Consider the following 17,107-nt stretch of genomic DNA (forward strand, 5'->3'; position numbering starts at 1 on the left):
CTGGGAATTACTGAGGACTTTCCAACTTTGAAACAGAAGCCTTGTCTAAGCATTCTTTGGGCCATGATACTATTGCTAGGTGAATATTTAAGCACTGTGTCTGACAGTTGGCAGCAGTAGAGCTGGTGGGTGGGTTTCCTTCCTGATTGATTCTGGTATTCTACATTTAGTGACAAGCAGCTGCACTTCAGAGTTCACTGAAGCACTGGGCACAGTGAGTGAGGATGCACTTGTGGATTATTGAAACTGAGGTCACTGATTGCTGTCATTCAGTCATGTCTGCAGCAATGTAACAGGTGAACAGTGGGGCAGAGAAGAGCCTTGCAGAGGATCCAGAGAATTGTATGCACAGCCCTTGCCTGTATAACATGTATTGCTGGTCAGTTGGCCACAAAAAAAAGACTTAGGATTCTTTTGACCCATTTGTAAAGTAGTAAGTGCTGTGTGGTGGTAAAAAATACAACTTCTCAGGATGGCATTTGAATTGTTTGGTAAATAACATTTACCCATGAAATAATACAGCAAACTAAGATTTGAATTGGGACAAGGAGGGAAACAGTTTGGTGTGAAGATTTTTATATGCTGATGCATATCAAAATGATTTGATATTTGATATATGGTGATTCTTTTATTCAGTTTCAGTATCTCCCAAATTTGAATTTTCAATAAAAGGTAGAGTAGCCTCTGTCTTTACTTGTAGATGTTCCTATAATCTTTCCAGTTGCACACCTCACACATTAAAAGATAAGTAATCAGATTAAGCTAACACAACTGCATCAGAAACTGGTTCTTAAAAAAAAAAAAGAAAAAAACCCAAGTCATTTTTACAAATTGTAGCAGTTGATTTTCGCAAATACAGGAATTCCAGTGAGTTTTTCCTTTGCTTAAGCATAGTGCTCTTAGCTGTTCCAGCTGTTCCAGTGCTTCTGGATATTACCACAAAGAGTATCACTACAAAGAGGGTAAATTGCAATCATTAAATTTTCATCTGCATATGAAAGTATGGAAAAAAAAGAGAGAGAGAGATTGGGGGATGCATTGTACCTGGCAATATTCTAATTTTTTGTCTTTTTTAGCTTCAGGAATGGAGCTGTCTGTCTGAAGAGGATTCTGCCCAAATATTCGTAGTCTCCAAGCTAATTTTCCTACAGACTCTGGTGTTACAACTTCATCTTTTTCAGAATGGCTGAGAAAGCTCCACCAGGGATCACCAAAAAGTCTTCAAGGTCCACCCTTTCTCTCCCTCCGGAACCAGTGGAGATCATTAGGAGCAAAGCCTGCTCGCGGAGGGTTAAAATAAATGTCGGTGGACTCAACCATGAAGTGCTGTGGAGGACTTTGGACAGACTTCCAAGGACACGATTGGGAAAGCTCAGAGACTGCAATACCCATGAATCTCTGCTGGAAGTATGCGATGACTATAATCTGAATGAAAATGAGTATTTTTTTGATCGACACCCAGGGGCTTTCACTTCCATTTTAAATTTCTACAGGACAGGGAAACTACATATGATGGAAGAAATGTGTGCTCTCTCTTTTGGCCAGGAGCTTGATTACTGGGGGATTGATGAAATATATTTAGAATCTTGCTGCCAGGCAAGATACCATCAAAAGAAAGAGCAAATGAATGAGGAACTGAGGAGAGAGGCAGAGACATTGCGAGAGAGAGAAGGGGAAGAGTTTGATAATACCTGCTGCCCAGAGAAAAGGAAGAAGCTTTGGGACTTGCTTGAGAAACCCAACTCATCTGTTGCAGCAAAGGTAGGATAATCAATAGGCTTAATACAAAGGTAGTAGAAAATGGTTTCATGACCCATGCATTTGACTTGTAGGAATCAACAACATCCACTAAAATATTTAGAGAAAAGAAGAATCTAAAAATCTACATATCATTAAGTGAAAACACACAAATCTGTCCTAAACCACAGTGCAGTCAGCAGAAGGATCCCTGTTGAGTTCAGTTGTTTTTAGGCAACTACTGTACTGTACTGTACTTTGCTTTTGCTGTATGTGATGAGAAACATCTGTGTGATTCTTAATGGACTCCATATGAAACACTTCAATGAAAATGCAGACAGAGTACATTATCTACTTGTTTGTTAGAAAAGTATTTGGTTATGACAAACATCCATTTCAGTGTTGCTTGTCCTGCTACAGGCACTGCATATGTGTTGTGTCAGTGTTTGGTGGGTTGTGCTGGATAAGCTATCAAAGGGTCATCAGCTGGTCTGGCATGGTTTTATTATGGCATGTTTTCTCTTATACTACATTTTTGCAATCAAGAATTAGAGTATTTTGTATAAAAATACTAAAATATTAATGCATATATATATTTATATGCATGCATATTTATGTGTATACAGGTATATGTATCTAAACAAGTATATGTTCTATACATGTATACACGCACACAAATATAGATGTGTAAAGTTTATATATATTTAGTCAGCAGTGAGAACAAATTCAGATGAATCCTGGGTCCAGTTCTGCTGTCTCCAAACAGGGAAGTTGGCTGAAGTTTCACTGATACAATGGAAAATTTTACCCTGGTTGTGGAAATGGGACTGCACACACAGATGTTGGTACTGGTATTTAAAGGAAAGGTTTTCTTGCATCTTGAGGAACTTAGTTGTTCTGTCTGTGGTGTGAAGCACTAATTAATGTGAGGTAAATTTTGGAAGCTCATCTCCAGTTTGAATGACTCTAAAATGTTTGATGTTTCGATGTTCATGTTAAGCTTAACTGTGGCTTTATTTTCTTCTATTGTTGTTTGTTATTGGATGCAATGCTCTTTGGACCAAGGTAAGTATTAAATATGATGCTGCAATGGACAAAAAAATGAAAATTCTGACAAAGATTTTTCTTGCAATGGTAACTCTTACTATTGAGGAACAATACACATTTTTTTAAATTTTCATTTTTTCAAATTTTCACTTTTTCATTGTGAGCTACCTAACTTTTTAAGCAAGGAACTTACTTTATTAAAAAAAATGTTGTGACAGAATTTAAGGTTTGTAAGTAGAATAAAAGCTTATAGGAGAAAAATGAATGTATTCAGAATATTTTAGAAAACTACATGAATAAATTTATTCAGAATATTTTAGAAAACTACATGAATAAATTTTCTGCTTCCAAGATACATATTCTGGGCCATATGTTCCTCTCCAGGAGAAAGAGCAGAGGGGCAGCAGATGGGTGTAAGTTTTGCCAAAAAGGGTTCAGGGAGGCCATGTTACGCACCGTGATCCCCTGGTGCAAGCTAACATCCATCAGCCCCTGCCAGCACTTCTGTGACACAGCTTCTGCACTGCCTGCAGGACTCAGGGACCAGCCTCTCAGTCCTGCACACCTTGGAACGTCACCAGTGTGTTCCATAAGAGACCTCTCCTCCTGGATGCGGGCAGGAGGAAATCCTGTCTGAGCCACGCTGCTGAAACACACTGCACGCAACCTGCGGGATCACCTGGCCACGGACACTGCCACAGAGACATCCAGCAGGCAGATTTGTTTGTGAAATATTTCCTCTTTTATATACAGAAACCAAGGCAGTTGTCTCTAGGGCTTGAGACATATGCTTAATTGGTGTTTTCCTAAGACTAGGTAGGAGTCAACATGGCAAGATGAAGCAGATGAATAAAACAAAAGTAATGTACTGATTTTTACATTCTTTGCCTGTGACTCGCTTTCATTCATTTGCATGTTGAATAAATGCAGAAATATAGGATGGTTAAACTTGCACGAGTGCCTGCCATTCATCAAACTGTTCTTATGACTTACACAGTGCCCCATCATGCATTTACTTAAAAGAAGTTAGGCTGACCCTCAGCTTTTGAGAAAATCCCCCTTTGGTCAGTCTGAGCAGATTTCTCCTCAGATTTTGCAGATGAATGTGGCTATTTCTTCAATTTCCCCAGATGTCTAAATAATTATTAACTTTTTATTTCCTTTTCCCCTCATGCTCTAATTTGATTCAATGTTATAGATCTTTCTTGCTACAGGGAGTTTCACATTGCACTTGTATACATGTTGTAATGATTTTCATTATTTCAATTGCCTTTTGTCTAAGTTAATGCTATTTGATGTGGTTTTTGTGGTTCTGGTAGCTAGAAGTCACCATAATTCATGCAGTCACTTTCCCTATCTAGTCATCTTCAGTCTGTAAATACATATATGAGCCAAAATCATAGTCACATACACCCATGGCAGCTCAGACAGCTATAGAAACTTGGCTGAATGACATAAAGGAGAGCAAAGACCATCACAACACATTTGACCTTAGGTAACATAAAACAAGATATGGTGGAATCAGTTGGATGCACTTTGAAACAGACGGCGTTAGGATCAGTGGCAAGACTTTGTCTGAAGTGTTTAGATAAGACCTCTTTTAGATTTTTCATTTTTGTGTTTGGTCAAACAAATTTCTAGTTTGTCCTGAGACAAGAGGCACAACCATCTTCTTTCCTCCATAAAAGTAGAAAGGATGGTGGGACTTTGACAGTGGCAAGTTGGGAAGCAAGTAAGGAAATATTACCATAAGCCTCAAATTCAAATATTAGCTGCCTTTTGAAGAAATGAAATCATGTGAATATGCATAAATATCCTATAGGTGCTTGTTCAGTCATTTATATCCTGTGCAGCATCCAAGCAGTTGACAGGAACAGCTTGCTTTTAATCCCTTTCACATCAAAGATTAGAAATGTGAGATAAATACTCGGATGTGGTTTTGATATGTGACTGTGTCTTGCCACTTCTTGATTCTGCTAAGAACCCTTCTAGGTCTGATCCAAAGCTTACTGAATTAAGAGGGAGTCCTGCTTTGGATTAGGCATCTCAGGACAAATCCTGCTCCTTTCGAGGTCAGTGAAGGTTTGCCACTGCACTTACAGCAAGGTGAGACAGAGCAAGGTGACAGTGAATGAGCAGCATGTATTTTACAGGGTATGCCACAAGAAATAGGAGAAAGCAAGCAGAATGTGTGGCAAGAAATTAAAACTATGTTTAGCTAGTAAAAAAGGGAATATTATAGGTCAAGTACTGTTGCACAGTACAGACACAATTAACTTTTTGAGTTTTTTCTATTTAGTAAATGCATATGTGCACCTCATCTCAGTCACTAATTACCATATTAGAGGCACAGCTATTCTTGCTTTGTCCTCATCCCAGGAATTCAGTAAACAATTGTGAATTCAGTAGACATTTCAGCTGAGGAAAACAGGATTTGCCTCCATTTTCCAGTGCTCTCATTCATAAGCTTTTTAAGTAGGATTAAGATAAAGATGTGCAGAAGTCCAGCCATTTCAGACATGTACAGTGCTATGGAATGAGAAGCAGTGCTGGGATTTATGAAGGACAGGAATTCTGCATATTTTACATCCCAGAGAAGTCCCAAAGCCTGGTCTCCAAACCACAGAGTTTTGTATGTGTCTGGCATTCTTTGATCCAGAATAACATCTGAGTTTTTAGACCAGGCATTTATTTATACTTATTGTTTAACCAGTAGTTTGTGAAAACTGTCTTTAAAAAAATAATATTTTACTTATGCTATCAACCATCATTTAGACTTTTATTTGCCTCTGCTGGACCTATAACAGTCTCCTTAGTGCAGGATGCAGCTCTGACCAAGCTGTCAGTAGTATGAAAGTCCTCGACAGATACCAGAATGAGCACTGACTTCAGTCAGATGTGAACTTTGTGCAGCTGGATTGCATCAGTGTTGATGGTCAGCACCTTGTTGAACTGGCATTTTAAGAGAGCACCTACCTGAGCCAATGTCAGCTGTGTCTGAGGTAAATTGTTTTGTGCAGTGCTCCCAAAATCAAAGGAGCCTTACTTTGGAATGAGTGTGAATCAAATGAACCCATACATTTGGTACGTCTTTCAAAGTGTTAATGCATGAAATCTTCCTTTCATTCTTGCTTGGTGGGTCCAACAGCCTGATTATTTTCTCTGGTTTTTAATACTGATGAAGCTCTTTTGGGCTAAATCCTAAACATCTAGTCAAGATGTTTTACTGTAAATATAGAGTGAATGAAACAAGAAAAAAGTGGAATATCCAGGAGTAACAAAGACCCTATGTCTGGCTAAAGATATCTGATAATGACTTACCACCTTTCATCTACAAGAATATTTTAATTACCTTAAAGTAACAACAAATACCACTTAGATTTTCCAATTTGTGTTTTATATTCCATGTTGCCCCTTTGAAAACAACTAGGATGTAATGGATTGTGATTGATTCTACACTTCTTTCTTATGCAAGTTATTTTTTCTCATATGAATATTTCATCAAACTCAATGTGACTACTCACCAATCAAGTATAAAAGGTATTACAAAGTAATTTAAAAAATCACTATTCAGTCACATTCTGTCCTTGAATTTTTGTATACCCCTGTTGATGTACATACATAGAAGGGTAAAACATTGGCCTTTGTGTTTCTGCAGTATGGGGTTTGCTTTATTTAAACTGAAACCTGATAGGGTTGAAAGTGTTCTCTGTTAATTCTGTTTGTTTCACTGCACGGCTGATTTTTCCTAATTTTATTGATTTCTGTTTTTCTTTGGGTTAGTTTTCAGAGGCTTTTTTCTTTTGGTTTGTGTTACAAATTGTAACATGAGTATTACTTCTTTGTAAAAAGCACACTAATTTATCAGCTAACTAGTGGATTGTGGATTACAGAAGGTATAATTATCCCAAGCCTGACTGGAAATTGTGAGGACTTTGTGTGCAGTATTGAGTAACTAATCCCTTTTGTGAACAAAAATTCCTTTGGGGTGGAGAAAAAAAAAAAGCAGGAGCACACAAGAGGAGATTTAGGCCACCAATATTTATTTAGCTACAAGTGCATTTTGGCTGGGCTTGCCACAATGACTTGCCAAGAGAGGCAAGACACCTATTTTATATTAGGGACCTGATTCTTACTTTCCCCTGTCTTAGGTATAATTCACACTTACTCTCATGCCTATTCCTTGTAAAGCAGCTTAAAAGTGGTCTTAGAGTGAGTGGAAATTAGCAGAGTCACTATGCATGACCAGAACAGAGCAGAGTATCATACAGGACACTTCATTTTTCCTTTGCAAGTCCTCAGAAATTGGATTGTCACAGTGTTCATTCAGGGGTAAACCCTAATTAATGGTATGCTCCTGGTTCCTTTTGGGATGAAGGTAACCATATACACTCAAAGTACTTTAGAAAAACTTAGCTTATTGGTATGTTGTGATATACCTCAGGGCAGGATATTCATTGGAGATAAGTGTTCTTTTCTAGCTGGTATATGACTTGAACTTCTGTCCAACCTCTGGTTTAAACTTATTTTTGGGAGCAATCCTGTCATAAACCTTTATTCAAATGGACTACCAGGAATAATATCATTTGCATTGTCACTCCCAATACTTTATAGAAATTTGACACTGAAAGTAAGTTACAGTAAAGCACAGAGAATGGTCACTGGTAATAAATAGGTGTCTTCATTTCACAATTGTTTCTTCCAAGGAGACTCATTACCACACTTTGCTTTTAAGGTGAAGTTATTTCTTGTGCCAAACGATAAAGTCAGTCAATGTGACTGTAAGACAAGGAGATTATATTGGATCCTAGTCATTCATATTTAATAACTCAAGTGTTTTAATGTCTTGAAAGATAAGGGAATTTATTGCTTTTTCAATAGATATTATATCAAGGAACAAAGAAGACTGGCAGTAGTTAATTGATTTTGTTTGAAGAACTTACATATGCTCACTGCTGAGCTGGTCATTAAAAGATTATTTGTCTTCTATTTAGTTCTTGTATGAAGTATCATGTAACCCATGATTCAGCATTTTTGGTCAGTTTAAGGTGTCATGGGAATACAGCTACCATCTGATCTGTCTTACTTCAGAGGTGTTCAGTACCTCAGTTACATACAGGTTCCCTTCACCCCTGAGATTTTATCAGTGGTGTGAAAACTTATTAAAAAACTTACTAAAAACTGCTATTGGGATGAGTAAAATGTCCTTTGAACCCACTTGCTTATTATTGGCACTTAATTCTCAGAAAAACAGATGCTGAAATTGTGGAAGCAGTGCCAAGGGCAAAGATGCAGTGACTCATTTTATAACAGTTTATCACTGGCATCAGGCACTGGCAGCAGGGAATATCCCCATTCCCTGTATGAACAAAGGGATGAGAACTGTACTTCTGTAGCTGTGATAAGGGGCTTCCCTGACTCTGGTTTTATGGATACATTAAGGAAAAGCAAAGGGGATTTATGATGAGTCTTGTTAAAGCGGGAAGAAAAAGGCAAGAATAATTATTTTAAAAACTGGCAAAATCCATTTTTTGTATTTTGTAATATCTAACTGGTAATGTTTTGCAAAACAAAGTTTTACAGTAATGAATATGCCTGCACTTGTGACACAATTCACAGAATCACACAGTAGCTCTTGCACAGAGAAACCTACTACAATTTGGGATATATGATATTACAGTGATTTACCAGCAGGTACCATCTGCATGAGAGCAGCTATCCTTTGCCATAATGGATAGAAAGCATTTATTCCAATTTACTCCAGCACCTTGCATCTCTAATTTAGAAGAGCAAATTAACTTAATTTAACTTAGGAGAATAATTTAACTACAACAACAGCTTCTTTTACCACTGATCATATCCTTTTTTTATGCTGTTACCATCTATTGAGTGTAGAGTAGCATGAATGGTATATATCTTTTGAAATATGTACTGCAGTATTTCTGTTTAGGAGGGTGATGCTTTGGGCATTACAGCATGCCCCTCACAAAATCAGAGGCATCTGATGAGCTGGATTTTCAGCTGTGACATGTCACTTAAGCTGGGTAATGCCTGAGGGGACAGACCAGGCTGTTGTGCCTTTCCCTTCACCCAGAGGCAGATCATATGTCCTAAAAATGTTGCATTTCCGTTCCATGTTTTTATAAGCAGCTGCCAGTGTATTGTCTTCTCTCATGTAAGATATTTGGAAGGAATCAGATGTCAGAGAGATACAGTAATGAATTAAATGATGAAACATTATCCAGGCAAAATCTATGGGACACAAAGGGCTGCATCTCATTGTCTGGGTAAACAAGCTCTGTCTGGCTTTTGCAGAGCTGAGAGGCAAAACAAATCTATATGATCCCCTGCAAACTGGCCTTTGTTTGGCTCTCCGATTTTGTTGCAAGATGCAGAACAACAAAAAGTTGCTCCCAAGTGACTGGGAAGCCAAACAGACTGTTGCATGTTATTTATTTCAGAAAAAAACCCCATGGTATTTAGCATGACATATGACAGACTCATGAGTTTTGTATTTGATGAAGATATGTGAATATTTGACACATAGCACTGAAAACCAGGTCCTTGGGGGGAATATTGAAAACAAGCAAGTGACACTGGCACAGCTGTTTAAAAATGACTTTGAGATTAAAACAGGATCCCGGTACAGTCCTTATGTGAAGCCTCCACAGTCTGCTCCTAACATGCCTTGGTCGTTCTCTTTTTGGGAAAGCATGAAAAAAGGCCAGGGTTTCAGGTGGGATGAGTGAATTTGATTTACACTAGGTGGGACTCAGAAAACAGTTCTAAATTTTAAGTAATTTCATAAATGTGCAGTATCCTTTCCACATGAGTGTTACAGCATTATAGGTGAGCCAATACCTGTACTCTACATACCATACCTGAGACAGCTCTTCTGGTGTTTTTGATCAGCCATGGGAGGGGGAAAATTATCTTTGAAAAACATGCTTACTCTGGCACTGTAACCATTAATTCTAAATATTACCAACTAGCCTTTATTTCCATAATAAATGTTTGGATTTATTGGAGTTTATCTTGCACATACACTATATATAAGTGTATACAACACTGACAGCTGAGCCATTTAGAAAAAATTGCTCACAATATTGCACATCAAGAAGATATATGAGATTGCTGAAGCTATCAGAGCAGTAGTTTTCTTTCAGTATTTAAGTGCCTACAAACTGCCTGAATCATATTTGCTGAATTTTCAGATCATCATGTAGCTACTTGTAATAAATATTCATACAGGATTTCTTCTAAAATGCAGGGAAAGACAGGAGCCATGGGATGCAAACCTGCAATCTGAGGAAGCTTTTATCTGAATGAAAAGGTGAACTACTGAGTTTAGTCTTACCTGACCTCTGAGGCTCAAGTTCATTCCTCACTGAGAAACTTTTATGCCTGCTGCTTGTGGAAATGATGTTGTGCTCCCCTAAGCTTCTGCCTAAAAACTGGTGCTTCACCAAACTAATAAAAAATCTTCTGGGGTTTTCTAAGCTATTCTATCCTCGTCTCTAAAAGATAAGAAAATGAAAAGTCCAAAAAGAGCTGTTCTTCACAAAACAGCTCATAAAGGGGGAGCTTTCCTTTCCAAGGCAGCAATGAGCTTCACTGCAGGATGCTGGGGCACATTTGTTACCCAGAGTTCACTGTCTTCAATTATCCATCATTGAGTCCCTCTTGATGCAACCACAAGGGTCAGACACTGCTTTAAAATCTCCAGTACAGGAGCATTGCTCCAGCACATGCTGGAGCTATCCCAAGGACAGCCCAGTGGCAGTGACAGTTTCAGGTACCACTGGCCACTTGCAGAATGCCCCATTGCAAGGGATTGCTGCTGGCATGCCTTGGGACAGTAAAGCTTGCTGGGATTTCATGTATTCCTGGGGATGGTATTTTTGGCTAACTCCTGAGATGGTTCAATTTTTCCTACTCTTTCAGTCAGTTGGATTTCTGTGACAGACAGAAATGACATCAAGCTTTGTTGTTACAAACTCACATTCACACAGTGTTTCCCAAGCACTGTAGCCTCCTTTTGGATTGCTTACTGAAGGATCCTTGGATGACCTGTCTGTTCTGTTTTACTGAAGTATCCACCAGTGTGCTTGACTTTGGGGGAGGTTTTTCTGGAGAACAATGGGTATTGCTAAAATAAAGTAGGTAAGGCTGTTCTTTTGAAGACTGATAAATGTGTTACAGGCTTATTCTGAGAAAAATAGGGAACTCATTTCCATTTCTGTTACTTTCACAAAGCTTTTGTATTTTCATATGTCATCTTTTAAAAAAATTGATATAAATTTTTTTGTGGAGTTAAATGCTATTTGAAAAAACTGGTCCAAAAGTATCTTGGCCTGTGGTCTATACACATATGCATACAGTTTCATTTTGTGAGATGAAAGCACAGAAAAATTTTGTTAGTGCCCCTGAATTCAGTTGTAACACTAACATTGACTTCAAAATTCTTTAGGCTATGGCTACCTGCATTTAGCACAAAAGGCAAAATGGGTAATATGAAAAGAGTACATAGGATGAGGCCAGTCCTGTTTCACTGAACTCTATAGACTTTTTTTAGAATTGAAGCAGGATGGACACATTGCTCAGGTCAATAATTACACGGGTCAATAATTCTGTGAACTTGATACTAATTTATTGTAATCTGCATTTTAGATTGATATATTCTCCTGCCTGCTTTGAGGATGGTGTTCATGGATTTAATTCTAAACTACATATGACAAATTTACTCAAAATACTGTAGGTGCTCCAGTAATAGTGAAATGGTGAATAATTCCTCTTAGCTTTTCAGTGCTTCTTCAGTCTGTTGGATTTAGGAAGAATCAACACAGTTTGCTACATACTTGTATGTGTAGTTTTGGATGAAATAAGTAAGTTGAAGAGGGGATCTTTTAATTAGAGTAGCTGATAGAGATGAGAGCTCTTGGACTGAAAAATAATTTGCTTGATGAGTGTATTATAGAGGGAGTGGATGAGGGCTAGATGTGCTCTTTAGGAAGCATTCTTAGTGTGTGTTAACACAGAATGGTGGGACAAGTCTTATTACAATATTGTGTAACTGATGTTAGTAATGTCTGTATGAAGAATAAGCTCTTCTGAAATACTCCTCTTTTCTGAAAGCAAATTAATTTCCTTTGATGATGATGAGATGCTTTGATGATGAGAGCTGCTATGTCTGACTCACAGGTGTCCCCTCTCAGTCTGATTTCTGTTGTTAATCGAAATCAAATTTTTTAGTTTAGGCGGGTATGAAATTGAAAGGAAAAACCTAATCTTAGAAATATCCATTATTGTACCGAATCTCTGATAACATGTCTGAAGCATTTCAGCAATAATGATTCAGATTAATGTAACTTCAGCATTTCTAACTCCAGCATCAGTTTCCTCTCTAACTGGATTTAAAAACAGGATTTCCAGCCCTTACCTAAGCCCATGCTCCTGAGAAGGAGGCTGGGCAGAGAGGTGGTCAAGTGAGTGCAGTTCCTAGGAGGGTTTTGCTGCTTTCATGGAGGCATTCTCCATCCTTCATGGAGGCATTCTCCATCCTTCATGGACGCATCCTCCCCCAGGGCCTTACTGGAAGGCAGGGGGCAGCTGGAAAGGGCACAGGGCAGGCACTGATGTCTCCTGTTTGTGAAGCTGAAAGCCAGCATGGGAGCAGCAGGAGAACCTGGGTCCCTGCGAGCAGGAGGCACAACTGCAAAGCTCTGTGATGCCTTTGCCCCCTCCATTTTTAAAAAGAAAGATGGGAAGGAAACCTTCAAAAGCTCTGAACATTTTCTCATATTCCAATTGTGTGAAAAGGAGTATTACCCTTTGGGAACTGGGCTGAACTCAAGTGTTCCTGAGAGGAGGAGCAGCTTGTGCCAGTCGTGGGTCCCTGTGGCAGATCAGTTTGCTGCAGGAGCACACTTGGCAATCCTTCCTTGTTCCAGCCACGTGATGATGGATGGAGAAACAGTTCTTCAGTGTTGTGCCCTAGACAAACAGCACCTCTGGGCACAGAAATGGTACTGAACATGCCTAGAGTTTGCATAAGTAAAATGCAAAAGAAGAACGGAGGTTTTTAATTGGATTTCCCCTTTTCCTTTCCTATCCGTCCAAAACTACATTTGTCTTTTCTCTATTGTAAATGCATGAAGGAGTCAATCAGAAGTCAAGCAAGTCTTTCTTTTTTCTTTAGGTCTAAACAAAAGAATGTCACAACACTTTTACTTTTTTTCTAGATGTTTGTTTTTTAATATCCATAACTCTTTATGGATATTAAAAATATTTATTTAAAATATTTATTTACATTTATTTTTAATATCACCATAACTATTGTTTTAAAGCTTCACTGGAATGAAACCTCCCCTCCAGAGGGATGTTTACCTAAGTCACCTGAGATCTCTGTGTTTATAGAAGAAGGGCAACCAACCATAGACTGATGTGCACCGATTTAACTCTGATCTAGCATGTAAGAAAAAAAAGAAGATACATTTTTCTGTGGATAAAAAATGCTGATAAATTTATTCAGTGATGTCAAATACTTTGGCATTCATTGTTTGGTAAGTTTTCACAGCTAAGGTAGATTCTAGACTTAAGGGTGCTATTTTAAAACACAGTTTTTAAAGGACATTTACTCAAAAAAAATGGGAGCAGGATAATAGATCAAAATAAATATAAAAAACACAGAGCCAGGTTGTGTCTGAACAGCAAAAGCAGTCTTTTCTTCCCCTTCCACAGAAGATCTGTGGTCCTAGTTGTGCAAATGTGCTCAGGTTCTTCTGCACAATATTGTGTATGTCCATATTGTCTTTTGGCCATAGGAAACTCTCAATGCCACCAGGCTTGGTGATGATGAGGGCTCAGGATCTGCAGTGCAGCTGGGGCTTCATGGAGCCTCACCAGAAAACAGCCCTGGGCAAGTGGAGGGCTCTGCACAAGGCCTTGCTCTGGGGGCAGCTGGGCTGCAGCCTGTTTGGGGACAAGCTGCCTTGGGGACAGAGCAGGGTGTCAGAGCTCTGCCTGGCTTGTCATGTGTCAAAGACAGGAGATCTGTATCAGGAGCAAGATGCATGTTAGCTGGAATAACATGTGCAATTTAGATCATTAAATTGCACCTTGTATAAGTGACCTAATGTCAGCTGTACAGCTGGCATTGCTTCGTATGGTAAGGAAGCAAAAAAAAGAAAAAGAAAATAAATAGGCAGTCCAAGTCACCAGGTAATTTCTCTAAGGCTAGAAAAGATCATCAGAAAAGAAGACCAAGGACAGGGTAGGGAATAGGAGAAATATAATCAGCAAGTATCTACATGTATTGAAATCCCAATGCCTATTAGGGTTTTATTCCTAAAATCCATCGCATTATTACTCCTTAATTTTTAAAAATTCTTAGCACGTTATCTCAAATAACTTTTGTTTCTATTGTCAGACCCTTCAGTCATAGGCAGTGGCCATACAAAGGGTCTCCAGTTTGCCATGTCTTAATTCACAGCAAGGAGCTTCAGAGTAGTGACAGCCATCTCCTGAGAGAGGAGGTCTGATGACTAGCCTGCTTGTGAGTGAGATTATTCCTTCTGTGAAAGCAAAGCCGTGTTTTCTCCAGCTGTGTAGGTCAGAATTTTAAAGTAAGCTGGGGACAGCTGTTCCTGCCTGTTTACTGACAGCTTCTCTGTGTGTGCTGGGCGTATGCATGCAAAAATCACCGTGCAAAGGGACGTGCTGAGCTCAGTCACATCAGCATGTCACCACACCAGCCCAAAACCAAGACACCCCAGGGAGGGGTAAACATTGTGCCTGAGAATATTCTCATCTTTTTTGTTGTGTAAATCAATCCTAGTAAAGATTTAGTGCCAAGCTTACCTCTGGTGCGAAAGGACATCTATTAAAGAAAGCATGAGCATTTTGTTGTATGTGAGGAGCAAAGTTAATGAGCCTTGCTTACAAATTAAATGCAGACAAGTAGATGTATGTTCTCATCTGTCCCTACTGCCATTTTTTTACTACTGAGCTCCTTGTAATATTGAAGTGATTTGAGATTTACAATCATTTGACAGAGTAGGGAAGCCCTGTTGTACAATTGTGGACCTGAGGTTCACTGCATCTGCTTTAAGGTCCCACAAAAAGTTTCTGACAAAGTGGGAAGCTGGATACAGATATTTCACCTGAAACATCTTTTATTTCTGTGGAAATTTAGTCTTGAATATTTTAGACTTAGAGATTATCCTCTCATACCATTAGTAATTAAATAATGTTCTCATTTATTAATGCTGGCAGTGATTTGAAAGCTTACAAGTCTAAGAGACTCAGCTGCCTTGTTTCTATTCCTTTTAATAGAAAATAAGCTATTTTAGCCAATATATTGTGGGTGTGTCTGTGTAATGTCAGTTGGTCCCAGAGCCTTTTGACATGTTTAGTTCAGTGCTATAGTTTAGAAGAAAAATGTATAAATTACTTTATACTTATAGAATTTAACTACTACTTATTATAGTAACCATTTGCCTTTGATCAGATTTCTACAGTGTAGCTTGAAAAGTGAATTAATATTTAATTTCAGTCAATAAAAAAGACTTTGTGGGTGGAAAACCAAAAATAAATGCTAAGACCTGAGATAAAAGTGTAAGAAAGTCTTCAAAGGCATCCAGATTTTGCTTTAGATATTTATCCATAGTCATTGATTCTTAATTCCATCCTGGTCTTTTGGCTTTGGTAAGCAAATATTAAATATCTCCTCTGAGATGCTGCAATCTGCCTACACTTCCAGTACACTTTAGACAGCAAGAGTTTATAATGGGTACAGGCAGCTTCCTCCAGATTCTGAAAGGGGTTGCAGGGCAAAAGTTACTGAATTAATTCCAGCTGCTGTAGCCTGGACTGGAAGCCTGATTGTTGGATCACCCTTTGGTCCTACTTTCATAATAATTCTCCTTGGTTAGGAGGCAAAAATTATTAACTTGCATGCAGGGCCATGCTGACAGCTTCAGTGTTGCTGTGCATTGTGGAGGGACCAGCACACTGAGTGATACTTGATTTCTCCAGGAAGTTCTATCCATGGAGTTCTGAATCTTCCAAATTTTTTTGTTCAGCATATTGTAAAGGAGAAGAAACAGAGTTTATTGCAAGTGAACAAGGAGGGACTATAAGGCTGTTGTTTATTCACTCAAGACAACAGTTTTGACTTTCAGAACAGTAAATAACTTGTTGGATCTGTCCTGCAGCTGCTGTCTGGATGGAGACATTTATTTTCTGTTCACTGTGACTTGTGGTGACAATTCATTTCCATTACTCTCAAGCTGCACCAGCCAGTAGAGAATATCTGTGTGCAATCCCGGAGATCTCGTAGGCTGAGGAGGTGATGGGCAGGAGAGGGGAAGAGCTGGGTGCAGCAAATGGCATCCAGCAGCGACATGGTCACAGGGGCTGGTGCCTCTGGAGCACTGCAGCTGGGCTGCTGAAGGGTTCCATGGTGCCTGGCATTTTCTCAGGCAACATGAGTAAAACTTCTGTGAATTGACTTTTCTTCATTTTTTCCTTACCCGGTTCCGACTTCTCACTCTTGTACGGCTCAGAAAATGTCTGAACTGGGCATTCTGAAGAACAGAATTGATGTGGGAGGTAAACTTCAGTAAAGTCTTCACTTAGTTATTGCTCTTTGTCACAAAAAAGTGAGATGAAGACATCATGAAAATTTTTTACAAAAAAAAGTAAGGAAAATATATCATGTGAAAAAGCACACAAAATCCAGGTGATTATCCACTTGGGAGAAAGTTAAAAAAAACACCTCTTCTTAAGTGAGATAGGAAAAATATCAGTAAAAAAACCCCAGTGCTAGCAAAGTCTAATTTAAGCCAAATATGTAAAAACAGACAAATCAACATATATTAAGGTGCTATGTAAACCATGTAGGTTTAAAAAAACAAGGCAAATGGAGTTAAATTCCTAGTTTTATTTGAGGATGTCAGCCAAGTAAGTGTTTCAGAGCTTTGATGGAAAGAAATCCTGTACTATAAAGGTACAAAGTATGTATGAATGACAGGAAATTTCCCACTGGAGTAAAGTTCCTATACTTTTGGAGGGAAGAGCTCACACATTTAGGAAGAACCCACAACCCCTGATCTAAACAGAGAGAATGAAAACCTACAGCTCTTCTATGTGCTGCTCCATCTGGGTCTGGACAGGGATTGTGAAAAGCTGAAGGGAACCAAAAGACTGCAAGTGCAAAAACACATAATAAAGAGAAGATGTTTAGACCTTATGAGATATTCCCTTTTGTACTTTCCTGGCATTGGGTGTTTCCTGGCACAGGGTGCTTCCAGATGTGTGATAA

General features: G+C 38.7%; 1 protein-coding gene across 1 annotated transcript in view; it reads left to right on the forward strand.

Annotated features, from left to right (window-relative positions):
* Positions 1 to 17,107, forward strand: part of KCNB2 (potassium voltage-gated channel subfamily B member 2) — a 188,239-nt gene that overhangs the window by 15,307 nt on the left and 155,825 nt on the right. Inside the window, exon 2 of the mRNA XM_077186455.1 lies at positions 1,077 to 1,761. Within this exon, the coding sequence (XP_077042570.1) occupies positions 1,183 to 1,761 (579 nt within the window). The 5' untranslated portion in view covers positions 1,077 to 1,182. The remainder of the gene's footprint in view (positions 1 to 1,076; positions 1,762 to 17,107) is intronic.

Source organism: Agelaius phoeniceus, chromosome 1 (assembly GCF_051311805.1).
Source record: "Agelaius phoeniceus isolate bAgePho1 chromosome 1, bAgePho1.hap1, whole genome shotgun sequence".
NCBI classification, from domain to species: domain Eukaryota; kingdom Metazoa; phylum Chordata; class Aves; order Passeriformes; family Icteridae; genus Agelaius; species Agelaius phoeniceus.